The sequence below is a fragment of the Pieris brassicae genome, chromosome W (genome assembly GCF_905147105.1).
Source record: "Pieris brassicae chromosome W, ilPieBrab1.1, whole genome shotgun sequence".
Taxonomy (NCBI): domain Eukaryota; kingdom Metazoa; phylum Arthropoda; class Insecta; order Lepidoptera; family Pieridae; genus Pieris; species Pieris brassicae.
This window is the reverse complement of record NC_059679.1, coordinates 2,669,549-2,687,393: the sequence shown is the minus strand read 5'-3', so window position 1 is coordinate 2,687,393 and position 17,845 is coordinate 2,669,549. Positions and strand designations below refer to the sequence as shown.

The following is a 17,845-nucleotide window of genomic DNA, read 5'->3' as shown; positions in this document are numbered from 1 at the left end:
AATCCTTTTATAGTAAATCATTCCATGATAAAAGTTTAGAAGTCGTGGGCAGATTTAATACGGCGTAAATTACTATTATATTAGATATTCAGGTTGCTTGTGGCGTATTTCTATTTCTGTTACATTCATAATTTTCAGGCAAGTGAACAGCGTTCCGATAAATCCGAAACTATCTTATTTATAAACGGACCAAGTTTTATGCCACGTTAAGCTTCACGAAGCTTTTTAAGTACATAGTAGTAACAAAATAACAGGACTAGTAAATTGATTATTTATTTATTTTTAGTGACTATTGTTGGCTCTAAACTCAGACGCCGTGTATTTGAATCACGGCTGTGTACTGATGGAGTTTTCAATGGCTTTTAATACTCTATTATACGGGGAAGGAAAATATCGTGAGTTAGACTAAAAATCGATGATATCTCAGACGCTAGGGCTACCTAATCAGAAAAAAAAATCACGAGATGTATACGGAACTCTGAGGCGACCAGTGGTTTTTAAATATTAAATATTTGTAAATATAAATCAAAATACAAATTATTGATATAGACAACACGTTCTCAATAAATACTTATAAATACTTGTTGCTTCAAAGCTACTTACTTATCTCAATAACATTAGCCGATAAAAGCTTTTGTTATCGTCTGATATCTTCAACATTGTTATGCTCGTTTATGCCACCCTAATTAGTCTGAGTGTCTACGTTTATTTAACAAGATTTATATACGTTGTATAATAAAATATAAAGACGTCTTCGTATTTTTTACATATAATAGTTGTATAAGTACGCAAAAGTTTCTGTCTACTTTAACGATACTATAAAACCATACGAGCAGCTTTTTGGTAAAATTATTACTTTTTTCAACATATTTAAAAATAATTAGCGAGTTATGCTTTAAAGTTAAAGTTTCTTAAGGATTTCAGCGAAGACAAAGTTCTATGCTAAAACTTTAACTCCAGCTTAAAGTTTACAAAAGTTGTTGATAATAAGTTGATAACCCGTTATAAATGCGAACCCTTTATGGAGAAAACATTCATATTTTTGAACGCTTATAACGAAAATACTGAAAAGTTCTGAACTGATTAAAAAAATTATATCCCCCGACTAACATAGGCTATATTTATATCCTGGATATTTAAAAGGCAGTACCCGTCCGTTACAGACTGCGTGTTATATAAACAATATATTTTTGAACATAATACAGATTAAACATTTGTATAACTTAGTATTACTCGTAGTATGTGCAATATAGCGATTCAGTCTTCAAAGCGGTTCTAGTTAGCTATGAGACATGAGTATGCCGTATGTTACAACCGGAAACAGGAAGTTAAAGAGTTTATTTACCTAGTGTTACTAATTAGTCGGAGCTTGGGTCTATGTGTGATCTGCCTCAATGGGATTAACGTTTGTGTTATGTTAAAGTATGTCTGGAATACCGAATTGAATTAGTATATTTGAGAACGATTATTTAATAAAACAATTTTAAATATTTATTTATATCTAATACACGGGCAAACGAGCTTACGGTACACCCAAAAAGGGATGTCATCGCAGCCTGTACGAGCCAAAGCTGTACATTTTGCTCACTCAGGCTATCTTAGAATTATAAGCGTGATGATCCCTATGTACGTGCCAAGGTTCGTACATTCTTGCTCGTTTACAAGCTTGACAAATTCCTATGTTTGTACGTGCCATGGATGTACATTTCGATCACTTATAAGCGTGACGATTTCCCAAATCGTCGGAGTTACGTCCCGAGAGTATAGCCCGACGCAGGCACTCTCTTCTACATTCGTTTATAGCGAACTAAATCATGGGAGTTACACCCCGAGAGCATAGCCAGACGTAGGCACTCTCTTTGACTGTTAAATTGTATTCATTCGGTATATAGCAATTAGCACGTCATTATTTCGCTCATATTCTATTGTAACACGCGAGTGGTAAATATAGAGTAAATCAATAAATCTCTATTATTTGAAGCATCCCGTTGACCCAGGAACCGTACATTTTGGTCCTTCGAGCCATCCAGAATCGTACATTTTGGTCCTTCGAGCTATCCGGGAATAGCGGGTCTTTCGCGTTCAGTTGATCGCGTTCGCGTTTTACTCCGTTTTCCTGAAGATCGGCGCCGTGGAAAAACATCCCACTGCTGGTTCGTTGGGTCATCAAGCAAATCAAATACCATCATCCGCATCAATAGAAAAGAGGAGAGCAACGTTTTCAAGGATCCAGACTAGTCCAAATATATCGGCGTCCTTTCAACCTAGTACAAGGCGACAATCTTCAACGGAGAGAGGTAAACTGCAGTAAGCCCTCTCCCAAATTTTTTCAAGAATCCAGACGGGTCAAAATATATCGGCGTCCTTTCAACCTAGAACAAGGCGACGGACGTCAATCTTCAACATAGAGAGGCAAGCGACAGCGCTCGGTACAGTAAGTCCTCTCCAATTGTTTAAAGCACAGAATGTATCCTGGAGGTACAAGCATTTACAGAGAAGCGTAGCAGAAAAGCATAGCAGAGAAGCAAGCAAAGGGTCTAGGAGGTCCTTTTAAAAGATAATAAACAATCCCGTATCCGTCAACACGGTGTGGCGGAAGACGTCGGGTAGTAATCTACACGCAACATAACAAGAAGAGGAAAGCAGCCATTGCAGTAGGTAAGTCCTTTCCATTTGTTTTGAGCACTATAATTCTGAGAATTATCTCATTTATTCTGAGCATTTTATCAGGCAGAAGCGAATGGTAACGCATTGTTACTACGTATTTTATAAAACATTCGTTTAAGAATTTACTAAGTATATTATATATAAACTAGTTAATAATATATACCATAATGGAGAATTTGTTCCAAGCTTCTTTCACTGACAGCCTGAAATCCTTCAGGTATTCAAAAAAAACCGAAGAGTTGCTTCGTAAACAAGCAGCTTTATTTAGGTCCTTTGATAGTATGTTAGAACTATCTAATGGGGGAGTATGTACGAGCCAAAGCTGTACATTTTGCTCACTCAGGCTATCTTAGAATTATAAGCGTGATGATCCCTATGTACGTGCCAAGGTTCGTACATTCTTGCTCGTTTACAAGCTTGACAAATTCCTATGTTTGTACGTGCCATGGATGTACATTTCGATCACTTATAAGCGTGACGATTTCCCAAATCGTCGGAGTTACGTCCCGAGAGTATAGCCCGACGCAGGCACTCTCTTCTACATTCGTTTATAGCGAACTAAATCATGGGAGTTACACCCCGAGAGCATAGCCAGACGTAGGCACTCTCTTTGACTGTTAAATTGTATTCATTCGGTATATAGCAATTAGCACGTCATTATTTCGCTCATATTCTATTGTAACACGCGAGTGGTAAATATAGAGTAAATCAATAAATCTCTATTATTTGAAGCATCCCGTTGACCCAGGAACCGTACACAGCCCATGGACACCCATTTTTTGTAGGTGCGTTGCCGGCCTTGAGGGAGGAATACACTGTAGCTTCGAATAGTTTGAGGTCGCATCTTTCAGGGAAGACCCCCACCGGGAGTCGATACCACAGTTCACTAGTTCGCAAAAGAAAGTGCCTTGGGAAACGGACCGTGACCGAAGACTTCCAGCCATTAAGGTTATGAAATTTCGTTGAAATGAGACAGAATGGATCAACTTAAACAATTCTTCAGAACAGTCACTATAGTACACTTTGTAGGAAACGCAAAGAGACGCAATGTCTCTGCGTAGAGAAAGAGATCCAAGCCGATCAGTAATACATTGGAGATTGACAATTTGACAAGCCCTTTGCTGAATTTGGTCAAATGGAAGAAGCTGATATTTGAAAGGGCTGGTGAGATGTGAGCTGTACTCCATATCGTCGTACTTGAGTCTATCATATAATATTATAATATATAACTTTAAAAATGTATTTTACTTATATAAATGAATAGTAAAAATAACGATTTTAGAAATAAGATATTGAGTGTATAATATAGTAGTAATATACTAAATATCTTAACAGTATAATACAGCAGTTTTCCCCAATAAAATTAATTGAAATGCCAATAATCCGATCCAGCACCCAAAATACCTTTTTTGTGTATTAGGAGACAAACGGGCAGGTGTTAAGTGATACCGCCGTTCATAGACACTCACATTGCCAGAAGGCTCGCAAGTGCGTTGCCGGCCTTTCAAGAATTGGTACGCTCTTTTATTGAAGGACCCTAAGTCGAATTGGTTCGGAAATACTTCAGTGGCCAGCTGGTTCCACATAGTTACTTGTTTTTTAGTGCCTTTGGATAAGAAAGTAATTTTACGCTTAAATTTAATAGTTATCATCTTCTTCGGACCCATGGTTACTTATATATACGTTATGATTACTTATAAAGAAATATATTGTTGCATTGGTGTTCGTTCAGGTTCCATGTGACATATCATAACAGCAATAAGGTCGTAATTTTTTTGCTTGTACACTATAATTCTTACAATAAGATACTCATTAAATATATGATTATAGTATCCTACCTTGGTCCTCGGTAACATTACATCCATAACGTAGTAAGCGGCACTCGTCTTCAAAGATATTTAATCGGAAACCATCACCTTCCTCCCTTACCCCATAGACCCGTTTGCCTGTATATAAGCACTCTAGGTTTCTGCAAAACAATATTTTCTCAGAATCATAGCTTGCAAGTGATGTGAATAGAAATAGAATAAAACGATACATAGAATTGAATTTTCTGCTTGAATGGCATTTACAATTTATGTTTGAATGCAATATTTAATTATAAGATGTTTTCATCTCTGTGTAAAATTTAAATAATTTGTATTTATGAATAATTTATTAAGTTATACGCGAAATAACGAATTACAATTCGAATAATATAGCTTCAGAATATAATTTTTCAGAACTCTGTCATAAATGTAGGTTAATAGCAAAATACTAAAAACAAATGCCTGCAGCATTACTCTTAGCAATGTTTTTTTTATTATTATTATTATTTATTATGATATAATACATATAATATTTTTTATTTATATAATTTAATGAAAAATTCAATTCTTTTATAACTAGATTTCATACTCTAATGTACTTTCAAAAATTTGGTCTTGATAAATTTTCCCCATAGGCTATAAAACTCCCTAAATTTTGAGACGATTTCTCCTAGTCTGGCATCATTGCCCACATACTTGACATTGGTTTTTAAGGACTTGTCTGGAGTGGTTGTCGTACATGAAAATCATATGACATTTAATTTAATAAAGCGAACTGTCAAAAAATGCCAGTTGTCAATTATTGTGTGTATACTGTAAAGTAATGTTGCTCATTTTAGTATCTATCTTAGCGTAGGTTATGTTATCGGGAGGGAAAAGGTGATGTGTAAAAAATTAGGGAAATTATTTAACGAAAAGTTAAAAGACCTCAGCAGAACACAGGGAACGTACAATACGACCTAGATTAGTTAAATAACTGTGTGTTCAATTATTGCATTGCATAATATATTGTCCAAAAAAATTAAGTTTATTTAAATAAAGTGATGTAATTTTATAGAAAATGTCTTCTAAAACAGATTTAATAAAGCCAAAAACAGTCCGAGTCTTTGATTTAGACGATTACGAAAAGTTACTTAAAGGCATACAGGTGGCAGCATGCATGATAACAGAGTCACACCAAATTGGTATAATCCCTTACTTACTTTTACTTACTTTTTCTATAAGCAATCCATAGATATGGTGGATAAAAATATTGAGGGTGACATATATGTAACTATTGATTCTTATTTCACTTCAGTATACTTTTCCAAGAGACAGGGTATGATTTATTCAAGATTTATACTTAGTGTATAAGTGTAAGTTTAATCTGAGGGTTAAAGTTTGGTTTTGTATTCTATTTTTAGTGTAAGAAAGAGATATAATATAAGAAAAAATTAAAATTATGTAAAATAATTATAAGTTTATAATAATACATAGCTTAAATCCGTTAAAAAAGTGTTTTCTCACATTTATTTAGTCACTAGGGATAATATTATATTAATTATTGATAAATGTTATGAAATTTTCAGTTGATGAACAGAGTGTTTTAAAGCGTCTCAATGCCTTAACTATAATTGGAGCTAGTGATGGGAACTGTTGTTCATGTTGTGGTGCTGGTTGATTTGAGACGAGAGCCCAGCAGACTGCACATTATAAAAATCACTGGCATACTCATAACTTGAAGAGGAAGTTATTTGGAAAGTCTGCATTGACACTTGGACAGTTTAATTCACGGCAAGGTAGAGTTACTGATTACCATAATGTATATAAATAGGTACACATAAAAAAAAGTGTTAATGTACTATCTATTATTTATTAAAGGACATGTGCAGTGTAAGAACTTGTTTGTCTATACTAATATTTTCTTAATGTAAGGTTATAGTGCTTTCTATTTAAAGTAATTTAAGATTAAAACATAGTTAAATACCAAAAAAATGTTGCCATTGTATTTAATGAGTTCTTTAAATGTTTTAGATGACTCCAGTGTATCAGGCAGTGATTCCGAAACTGAAAGTACAAACTCAAAACCAGCTAGTGATCTGTTTGCAGCAGCAACAAGACATTGTAAAGCATTTTTTACCAACCAAGCTGGACAAGTTTATTGTGTATATTGATGTATTATCATAAAAAGGTTAGTCCAATTTACATTTAGTTTTTGCAAGCATTGATCTACTGACTGACTTGATAAATTTGTTTGTGTGACATTTCTGTACTGTACATTCTTAAATGCAAATATTCTCGTGGGTTAGCGAGCGTTCAATTATTACGTCACGAAAGTATTACGTAACGTTTTCTGTACCCAGTGACTCTTTATACCTAAAACTTACCATTATATGGTGTAAAAAGTACTGGAAAGTTGAAAATAATATTAACAATAACTCGTAATTCAAATTTCATTAAATCCCCGCCCCGCATGGAACGCATCGTAACGTTTTACTAGAGACCACTAGGCGGGCTCTGGTAAGTCTTCTACACCGCCCGATCTTGGCCCAGGCGCTCAAGGTGCCAACGTAATTGATGGTCCTTGTATTCGCCTATAATGTTGGGCTTGGCTACCAACTCTTCTATTACGGCATTTTTTCGGACTTCCTATCGCCCCTGTAGTGTATGAATAACCCATGTATCTTTTAAGGTCATATTTTATGTAACACGTGTAACCTAATTATAAAACCTATTTAATCAATGTTTAACATTAATAAAATGCAGTCTTAATTATGATCTCGTTGTTTTCGTTCGTCTCCTAATACATCCCGTACATGGCGACCCTGCCAGGATGGTCGACCACCCGCGCGCCTCTGTTATACGAAACCTCATTACCAAAACGGGAGTGGAACTTTTTTAAGACAGTGTATTGTGTGTTTTAACGCAGTAGAAAAATTATAATATGTTATAAAAAATGGCATTATTAAAACAGAGCTATCGTTTGGATAAATTAGACGTAATTCGTGTGTATTGGTTTGAAATCCTGAATTAAGGCAATGGGTAACCAAAAATCTCAGAAAGGTCATCGCTCAGAATGCTGCAAGTGCGATAAATCAGGCTACGGCAGACCAAATACAATGGCATATGTCGACTACTAACATATTGCTCATGATCATATCTCTGTCGACGACTTCTGGATGTCTTGAGGGTGATATTCAGGCACGAGCTCCGAATAAACTCTACCCAGGTGTTGTGTAGTGAAAAGCGATGATAAGTGCATGGTTCGATAAGTGCTCGGTTAGATAAAATTATTTCCTAGTAAATTACGTATTATTAAATCGTGTATGTGCGTTTGCGTTTATATGGTACGGCTATATTTAATGGACTGTTATGTTAATTAATAATTTTAACTATAATAAAATAATGTTATTTATATATACTTTCGAAAATGTATAAAAATGTAATGGTAAGTTATGGCAATTTATTTACAGTCTTTATATAGCGAATTGAAAGAAGTTACAACATATTTAATAAAAATAGGCCCAAGGTGATGTTCTAATAAATAAATTAAATGCAACTAATGAAATATATGGGCGATATTTAAACTAGCTAAATGAATATAATTTAAAATTAAGGAAGTACGATGATGATGATCAACTTGTGAGAAGTTTTTGTAACCAGTTTTTAACATTATAGAACGAAATAATTGATTTATGTCGCAGTGATTTACCGAACTCTGAAACTACTGTAACAATGAATACTTTTGATTTAAAAACCGCTTTGAATTTATTGCCCGTTATGACAGATACCGAGGCCAATACTAAACAATTAATAGACAATATTGAATATTATAATTCTTTATTGGAAAAAGAAACGTGTAAAAATAATTTAATAAATTTTGTTTTAAAAAGTAGATTATCTCAAGCTGCAAAATTAAGATTAAATACTAGTTATTCAAATGTGAGGGATTTAATTGCGGATATGCAAAAAGAACTTGTAAATTACCTCGCAAGGCGGCAACTGCAATTTCGAGTAAATTAGAAAATATGAAACAAAATAATTTATCTATTTCAGATTATGGACAACAATTATCTGAATTATTTGTGAATCTTACGATATCGCAAGCAAACGGAAATTCAGAGAGTTATAAAATTTTGAAGCCATTAAATGAAAATATTGCTGTTAAAAAATTCGCTGATGGTTTGCGAAATTGTAGGCTCAGCACTATCATAGCAGCTAGGAATTTTAGTACCCTGAAGGACGCTATCCAAGCGGCTCTTGATGAAGAAGTCACCAGCGCATCTGGTTCGGGAGAAATTTTGGGTATGCATAAAAATCATTATTTTAATTCTAAATATAGGGGTGCAAGGAATAATTTTAGAAGTCACCGAGGAGTAAACTACAACCAGTTCCCTACCTATAAGGGGAGAGGACGAGGTTTTCGAGGCAACCAGCGAGGATGGAATCATCAGTTCAGCGCCCGAGGCACTCCAATGCGAGTTCACCAGTTCAGAGGTCAGCAGCATAGAGGTACGTTTAGTGGAAATCAAAGGATACGGCAACAACCGAATGTTCACGTTATGAACGAAAATCAGACTGTAAATTCAATTCCAAATTTAGAAAAACCAGAAACATTTTTTGGTGACTAATGAAATAAATCATTCAATTTTATCATGTGATAGCGACTGTTTCACAAACTTTTTAATAAAGGTATAAAAAAACATTTTCATTTTTAGTAGATACTGGCGCATCTTTGTGTGCTATTAAATATAAACATGTGTTAGATTTAAATCTTACAATGCATCGCGAAAGTATAATTATCAGTGGTCTTGGGGGCAAAGTCCAAGCAATAGGATACGTGTTTATACAATTGAGCTGCGATGATTTAATTATTACTCATAAGTTTTATGTGTTTAATACATTGCCGATTATGTGTAGTGGTATAATTGGTCGAGATTTTTTAAGAAGGTTCAATTCCGTTTTAGATTTTGAGAAAAATATTTTGATAATGCGTGATGGGTTTAATAAAACAATTATTCTGCCTATTACAAATAAATGTAAGTCAATTAGAAATTTCCCCTAGATGTGAATCGATTCATTATATTCAGACAGAATTCCAGGAAGATTGTGTTATTTGCTCAGCAGAGATACAAGACGGAGTTTATTTAGCGAGTTTAATCGCGACGCCTAAAAACGGTGTAATACCTATTAAAATATTAAATACAACGGAGAATCATATACTCTTACCAAAAATTAATTATTATATTCACAAATTGAGTGAGTATAATCTTTGTTCTTTCAATAAAATAGAGAATAAAGCAGAGAGAGTTAAACAATTATTTTCCTGTATAAATTTTTCTCATATGAGTGATGAAGAACAAACCTCTGTTGAAAAATTATGTGCCAAGTATGCTGACATTTTCTATTTACCGGGAGATAAGTTACAAACAACTAATACTTATACTCACACCATACATTTGAAACTAGGCACTACACTACTACCGATTTTTTCTAAGCAGTATAGATTACCTCAAGCTCAGAAACATGAAATTAAGCAAATAGATAAAATGATTAAAGAAGGCATAGCAGAACCAAGTCAAAGTGATTGGTCAAGCCCTGTATTATTAGTACCGAAAAAATTAGATTCAACAGGTGCTAAAAAATGGCGATTAGTTATTGATTACCGGAAATTGAATAAGTGCATAGTAGATGATAAATATCCTTTACCGGATATAACTGAAATTTTAGAATCATTATCTGGAAGTGTTTATTTCAGTCATTTAGACCTGTATCAAGGTTATTATAACGTGAAACTTGATAAAAATAGCCGAAAATTGACAGCATTTGGCTCTGGTCAGTTTCAAATGACTCGGATGCCTATGGGCTTGAAAACAAGTCCTAGTTCTTTCTCTCGAATGATGAATATAGCTTTAGCAGGTCTTAATTACGAAAAATGCTTAATATATTTAGACGATTTGATTTGTTTCGGGAGATATTTAAGTATACATAATAAAAATCTGCAAGATATTTTCGAAAGGTTACGAAAAGTTAATTTGAAATTAAATCCTTCGAAGTGCGATTTCTTAAAGAAAGAGATTTTATATTTAGGACACGTAATATCTAATAAAGGAATACAACCTGATCCAGGAAAAATAAATACAGTAAAAAATTATCCCTTCCCAAAAAATTGTGACGAAGTTAAGAGATTTGTAGCTTTTGTAAATTATTATCGAAAATTTATTCAAAATTTTGCTGAAATTGCGCGACCTTTAAATGCACTTTGTAAAATGTGTCATTTAATTGGAATCATGAGTGTCAAAACGCATTTGAAACACTAAAACAAAAACTTATCTCACCTCCTATGATAACAACAACAAAATGAATTTATTTTAGAAACTGATGCATCTAACTATGCAATAGGATCTGTTTTAGCTAATAAAGACGGACGTCCTATTGCATTTGCAAGTAGAACATTAAACAAAGCCGAGAAGAATTATCCTGTAATAGAAAAAGAGTTATTGGCAATAGTGTGGGCGGATAAATATTTTCGTCCATATTTGTATGGTAGATATTTCAAAATTCGTACAGATCATAAACCTTTAATTTACCTTTTTAATTTGAAAGACCCATCGAAGGTTAACGAAATTCAGACTGGCTCTAGAAGAATATAATTTTGATGTAGAATATATAAAAGGTTATAATAACAGCGTTGCGGACGCTTTATCTCGAATATCGTTAAATGAACTCAAAGAAATGAATGAGAATGTCATTAACGTTTTGACTCGTGCACAAACTAGGAAGCTTAAAGATTATTCGGTTGATATGCAAACCTCGGATATTTGGCCTGATCAACCAAATGTCTTAGGAACTCATATTAAACCGAAGCAATCAGTGGAATTAGTATTTATCGATTTAAAAAGATATGAAAAAATGAAAAATGAAGGTATCATAAATAATGAAACTGATTTGTTTTGTTTCGTAAGCAGTAAACGAACTATTTTTATAAAATATTTAGGATCTCAATCGCGGAGTACACGAGGTGAATTCGTGAGAGAACTAGATAAGTTATGTAAAGATATAAATGTTGAGGAAGTATGTATAGTGAAAAATAAGGATAATACAGAATTTATTTGTAAATTGTTAGAAGTAATAAAAAATAGTAAAGGTAGGTCCGGATCACGTATTTGCATTATAAAGGATGTAGAGAGAATAAATACCAAAGATGACAGGCGAGTAATTTTGAACGACTTTCATCTCCTACCTAGTAGTGGCCATGCTGGTATGAGACGAATGTTGAATAATATTAAGAAATATTACTATTGGCCTGGAATTGATAAAGATATAAAAGAATTTGTAAGACGTTGTGATAAATGCCAACGACAAAAATATTCAACTCCACATAAAGAGCCTATGATTATTACAACTACGGCTAATTAGGCATTTGAAAAAGTGTTTTTAGATCTGGTTGGCCCCTTAGTAACTGATAATAATAATTTTTCTTATATACTCGCTTTACAATGTGAGCTTAGTAAATATCTTTAAGCTTATCCTTTACTTTCCAAAAAGACAGACGAGGTAGCGAAATAAGGTACCGATTTAAGGAATTCATATCATCCATATTTCAAGAAATGTGTAAATTGTTGCAAATTAGACAATTAAATTCAACGGCATATCATCATCAAAGCATAGGAGCTTTAGAAGTAGCTCACAAACATTTAAATTCTTTTCTTAGAATTCATACTGATAAACATCCAGAGACTTGGAGCCACTGGCTTCCCTTTTGGTGTTTTGCATACAACACTTCGGTGCATTCAGAAACAAAGTTTACACCTTATGAACTAGTGTTTGGTAAGAAATGTATTCTTCCAAGTAATTTGTGTAAAGACTTAGTGGAACCTGTATATAATTACAAAAGTTATCAATGTTAATTAAAATATCGTATATAGCTTTCACAAAAAGAAGCGAGAGATAATTTGCTTAATAGTAAATTCAAAAGAAAAATAAATTACGACAAATATACTCACCCTGTTGCATATAAGGAAAATGATTTAGTTTTAGTGAAAAATGAAGGTGGTAATAAATTTGATGAATTATATTCTGGTCCTTACAAAGTGATTAGGGACATACCGCCAAATGTGGAAATTATAAAAAATAACAAGTTAGATATAATTCATAAAAATAGGACTAAATTATATGTCTCTTAACTAACTATGTAATCATAATCATAATTATTTTATATAATGATAATTAGTATTAGCATAATGAGATATTTTTTATAATCAATATTAGTTTTTGATATATGTTTGTAAAAAAAAACAATGTATTTTTTTTTCTTCTTTAAGAAGGGTGGTGTAGTGTATGAATAACACATGTATCTTTTAAGGTCATATTTTATGTAACACGTGTAACCTAATTATAAAACCTATTTAATCAATGTTTAACATAAAAGGCAGTCTTAATTATGATCTCGTTGTTTTCGTTAGTCTCCTAATACATCCCGTACACCCCAACTCTTGTGAACTGGGCCAGTGTACAAAAAATAGGTCTACCTCAATAGAAATTTTGTTGATTATTTGTATAGTCGCGTGAGTGGCGCTTCGCTAACCAAGTTGGAATGTGCGCGTGGTACATCCAAAAGCCTCAGGTTTCTACTTTGTATCCGTAGACCCAGTCTCCATTATATGCAGATTATGAACCCGACCTGAAGTATCTTAAATAAATACACAGACACAGCTAGCTCTCTTCTGAGGCGTAGCTGGTTGTAACCCACCATACCCAGAACACTTAGGGTCGGGTACATAAACGCATTATATAAAATTTTAATTGCACTGATATTCGTGATATATTCGTGAACAGTGTACAGTACAGTATAGTTTATACGATTTTTTGTGTTTCTGCTGAGAGGCTTGGATACTAAGATCTTATGCAGGGCTGCACTTGCATCGAATGGTATTTTTAATGCGGATTTCAATTTCGTCTTCTCTACTGTGGCAGCTTTTACGGTGAAACCCAAATACCGAAATTGAGCAGTTCCTTCATATGTAGTATTCTTGTTTTTTTCGGTGTTTTCTTGGTCAGACTTAGCGCATTTCTACTTTCAACACTAGCGATCTCCCGGACTCCACCGTTATCTCCTAAAAGGGCTTGATTGTCGGCATAGTCCACCACCTTATGAACCCCACCTAGTTTTACTCCGTTTGGCAACGTCTTTCGTGTTCTAAAACTAAAGTAAAGAGCACGGGCGATAATGCATCCCCTTGGTATAGTCCAGAGATAACTGTCTCTCAGAGCTCACCCCCAACCATGACTAACATTTTTCTTTCAGATGTGGCTATAATGATGATCCTCACTAACTATTAGTATGTGGGGAAATAGCACCGACGCACCAGCACTATTCACAACTCAAAAAAAGTTAATTCAGATCATAGTTAACATAGAACAAACAGACAGCTGCAAACCACATTTCATAAAACTAAACATTATCACTCTACCCTCATTATACATATTGGAAATCTGTAAATTTGCCCATACACACAAAGAATTTTACACCACACGCGAAGACATACAGACAAGATATACACTTCGACACAAAAAACGCCTAAACCTACCATCTTCCCGATTACAAATACATGCATCAAGCCCACTAGTCATGTCAATCAAAATTTATAATAAACTACCGGAGACACTAAGAAATGAAAAAAAGATACATATATTTACAAACAAACTAAAAAAAACTTCTTATACGTAAATGTTATTATAGTGTTAATGAGTACCTAGAAGATAAAAATATAGCTTAATTTCATGATTATTAATCCCTAAATATACAAAATTCAATAAATAAAAAAATGTTATTCTATGTAATTAGTACTAGCCTGGAGTGTGAAGTTTTATGTGCTATTTTTATTGTGTTGCTATTAGCTATGTTATATAGGTTTTGTAATGCCTTCTTTTGCTGTGCCCTAACAGGGTCCATAATATTGTACCTAGCTTTAAGCCTCATAAACATCTTTTGTAACGTTATGGAATGCAAATAAATACATGAATACATGAATACATGTGGAATTACCCCAGGATGTTGTACCCAGTCCAGCCATAAGTTCTCTTACACATGAAAATGCATTTTCTTTAAAGAAGCAATGTAATATTATTAAAATTTGTACGTAAATCTATTAAAGTTTCACCAACAACAAAAATAATATTCGAAATGGCCACCTTTGGCTGTTATACAGACCTTTAATCTGTTTGGCCATGAGTCTATGGATTTACGCCACTGCTTGCTCCAAAGATTCTTTAAGAGACTCAATGTCGCCGTGTCGTTAAGAGCAGGCCATTTCCTCTTAAACTGACCATAATTTGAATTCTAAAGGGTTGAGGTCCGAGCTAGATGAGGGCCAGTCTTCAGCTCTTATAAAGTCCGGAGCATTGGTTTAAGCCTTGTGGCCAGGTGCAGATTTCTGCTGAGAAGTTTTAACTCGAGCGTACTGAACTGTGAGCGTACACTTTATCATTTTGCTTACTGTAGTGTTTTTTAATGTCTTTTTCATCGGTAAAGAGGATATTTCTGTGCTTTTCACCTACGTATAGTGGAAGGCGTTTTGATCGATCCACTCTCTTTAATTATAAAGATTTATTTAGAGCATGTCCTGTACATATCGACGATGAGTACCGAGCTTCAGGTCTTGTTTTATAATAAGCGACAGAGTCTTCATTTCTCGCGATAAGATTTTTTGCTACCTAATGGGGTTTCGACGAATTCTAGCTTTAACAGCATTAACAGCCTTTGTAGTTCTAACAGCACGCCTCCGCCCCGATCATTTCTGGTCGGTCTTGATAGACGACGACTATTGTTGTATCTGTTGATAGTACGATATATGAATATACGACTGATACCAAGCTTTTCAGGCTGGCTGGTTCCTGGTCTGGTATATGACGGACGGCTTCATACCCACTTTGTGAACTACCCACGATCACTGCTATCCTATTTTATTTAACACTCTATTCGATATTGTAATTTGAAAACAAAAAAATATGGTAAATGGCGCAAATTCAAAGGAGTTTTTCAATAATATACGTGTTTCAAATTCAAAATAATGAAAAAGTTGGAAAAAAAAATATGTAATTGGGCGTATTCCCATTTTTTCTATGGTCTGATGTTCTGTTACTTTTCTAAGTTGTATTTTAAATAGACACTTTGCGCACACATGATTGCGCAATAAATATAATTATATTATACTGGGTTTATCAGAGAGGGTAAAAAAAATTGGAAGAAAGCACATAACATTGATAACATAAAGAGCTAAGAGGTACATTGGAAATTTGTTTTAGGAAGAGATGTCAACTGATGGAAAAGGCTATGCCTGGATAGAGCGGGATACCAGCGCTGGGCCGTATTGATGGTATCTGGTGGACATTTTGCTGGGGCTATCTTCTCTGCGGCTGTTCCAGTTGTCCATAAAACACACCATTCGTACGTTACTAGACGTGGGCAAGAACAAAGTGCTAGAGATCAGCATGGGAATATGCCTGCAATACTACCGTCATTGCCATTTACAGACCGCCAGGGTATAAAGACGTCTCCCAATTTATAGAGTCGCTAAACGAAATTCTTACCAATCTTAAATTATCTTCAGTCATAATTATTGGTGATATCAATATCGATATTATGCCAAACAATTCTCAATTTTACTTAAATCTACTAGCTTCTCATGGTCTGTTACCCGCACATACAATATCCACTCACAACAAGACGTGCCTTGATCACGCTTTTATGAAAAGTACTTTTTCTTCCGCTTGTTATGTTGTTGAATCATCTGTAACTGATCATGACAGCGTAGTTCTCATACTAGAAGACCAGCAATCTCACAAACAAAATAAAGACTTCATCCATAGTAAAATTGATTTTGTAGGCCTAGATAATGATATGAAAAACCTTTGCTTTGAACCGATCTATCGGGTTTCAGATGCAAATGTTGCTACTTCTTTTCTTATCTCGGAGATTAATGCTAAAATAAAATCTAATACTCAAAATCGCACCGTACCTAATCGCAAGAGGCTAAAGAAGCCTTGGATGACTTCTGGTCTTCTAAGATGTGTACGAAATCGAGATAAACTTCATAAAAGATATAAAAAAGACCTGAACAATGAAAGTAAGAAAATAACCTACAAAAGGTACAGAAATTTTTGCAACTGGCTCCTTAAGAAACTTAAAAGGGAATATGGGAATATGAGGCGAAAGAGTTAAAAGCGGCGGCAAACACAAATAATAAAGCACTCTGGGACACTATTAGGAAATTAACGCATACATCAAAACTCTGCAGACCTGCTGAGCAACTTATTTCTCCTGATTACCCCTCTGAATCGGTCAATTTTATTAATAAATTCTTTGTTTCTATTGGTAAAGATCTGGCTGAAAAGGCATATTTCTCTGGTAGGGGTTGTATATCCTCAATGGCCAATCCACTATCATCCTTAGTTTTGGATAGTACCGATGAAAATGAAGATCGTAACTGTATTCTCAACTTAAAAAAAGATAAATGTACTGGACGGCATAATATTTCAGGTGCTATATTAAAACGGTATCATCTAATAATAGTCCCACCATTGACATTCATTGTAAATTTGATTTTTTCCACAGGCGTTTTTCCGGATCAGCTTAAGCTGGCTGATATTGTTCCGATTTTCAAGGGTGGTGACAGAGGATGTGTCAATAATTATAGACCAATATCTAAACTACCCACGATTGCAAAAGTAATTGAGAAACTTATAAACAAACGCCTTGTTAACTATCTTGAGACCAAGAATCTCATTTCTAGTTCGCAATTTGGTTTCCGTACGGGTAGTTCTACAAACGACGCCGTTCACGAACTTACTGATCACATTGTAGCCAAACTTGACCGAAAGCAAAAACTTATAGCGATATTTTTGGACCTTGCTAAGGCATTTGACACAGTGTCTGCCCGCCTTCTCTTAAACAAACTTGAATCTTTGGGTATCCGTGGTTCTCAATTGGGTCTTTTCCAAAGTTACCTTAAAAATAGATTTCAAAGGGTAAGATTTCAAGGGGCGTTGGAAAAAAATACCGTCACGTTTTGGGGTTACGCGTCACATTTTTTCATTACATGCCATCTTTTTTGTCCCTACTACGGCTGATTCGAAGAGATTCGAAGCCATTAATAACAAAAATATATAATAACGATAACAATGATAGTAATAATTATATAACAATTAATGAAATTCTGTAATAATCTTAGTAGTAATAAGGTAAAATGAAATAATTGTATTATTATTTGTGTCTATGATAATAAAACCCTAATGTTAAACTAAATCTAATTTAACTTTATTTAACCGATTTCAGTAAAGTTGCATATAGTAGATCATTATTTGAAAAATAACGTCATAAAGAAGTTTCA

The 17,845-nt window shown here is 34.2% G+C and overlaps 1 protein-coding gene and 1 long non-coding RNA gene across 2 annotated transcripts in view; one reads left to right on the top strand and one right to left on the bottom strand.

Moving 5' to 3' along the window:
* Positions 1–2,054: 2,054 nt before the first annotated feature.
* Positions 2,055–2,479, bottom strand: LOC123718311. Its single transcript, XR_006754988.1, has 2 exons — positions 2,373–2,479; positions 2,055–2,264 (listed from the first exon to the last, which is right to left on the bottom strand). It is a non-coding gene; the product is annotated as an uncharacterized LOC123718311 (long non-coding RNA).
* A 2,885-nt stretch (positions 2,480–5,364) lies between these two features.
* LOC123718344 (ankyrin repeat and zinc finger domain-containing protein 1-like) overlaps positions 5,365–17,845 on the top strand; it is a 51,398-nt gene continuing 38,917 nt past the window's right edge. The window contains 5 exon segments of the mRNA XM_045674760.1: positions 5,365–5,659; positions 6,044–6,253; positions 6,489–6,649; positions 15,762–15,801; positions 15,804–16,023. Of these exon segments, the coding sequence (XP_045530716.1) occupies positions 5,536–5,659; positions 6,044–6,253; positions 6,489–6,649; positions 15,762–15,801; positions 15,804–16,023 (755 nt within the window). The 5' untranslated portion in view covers positions 5,365–5,535.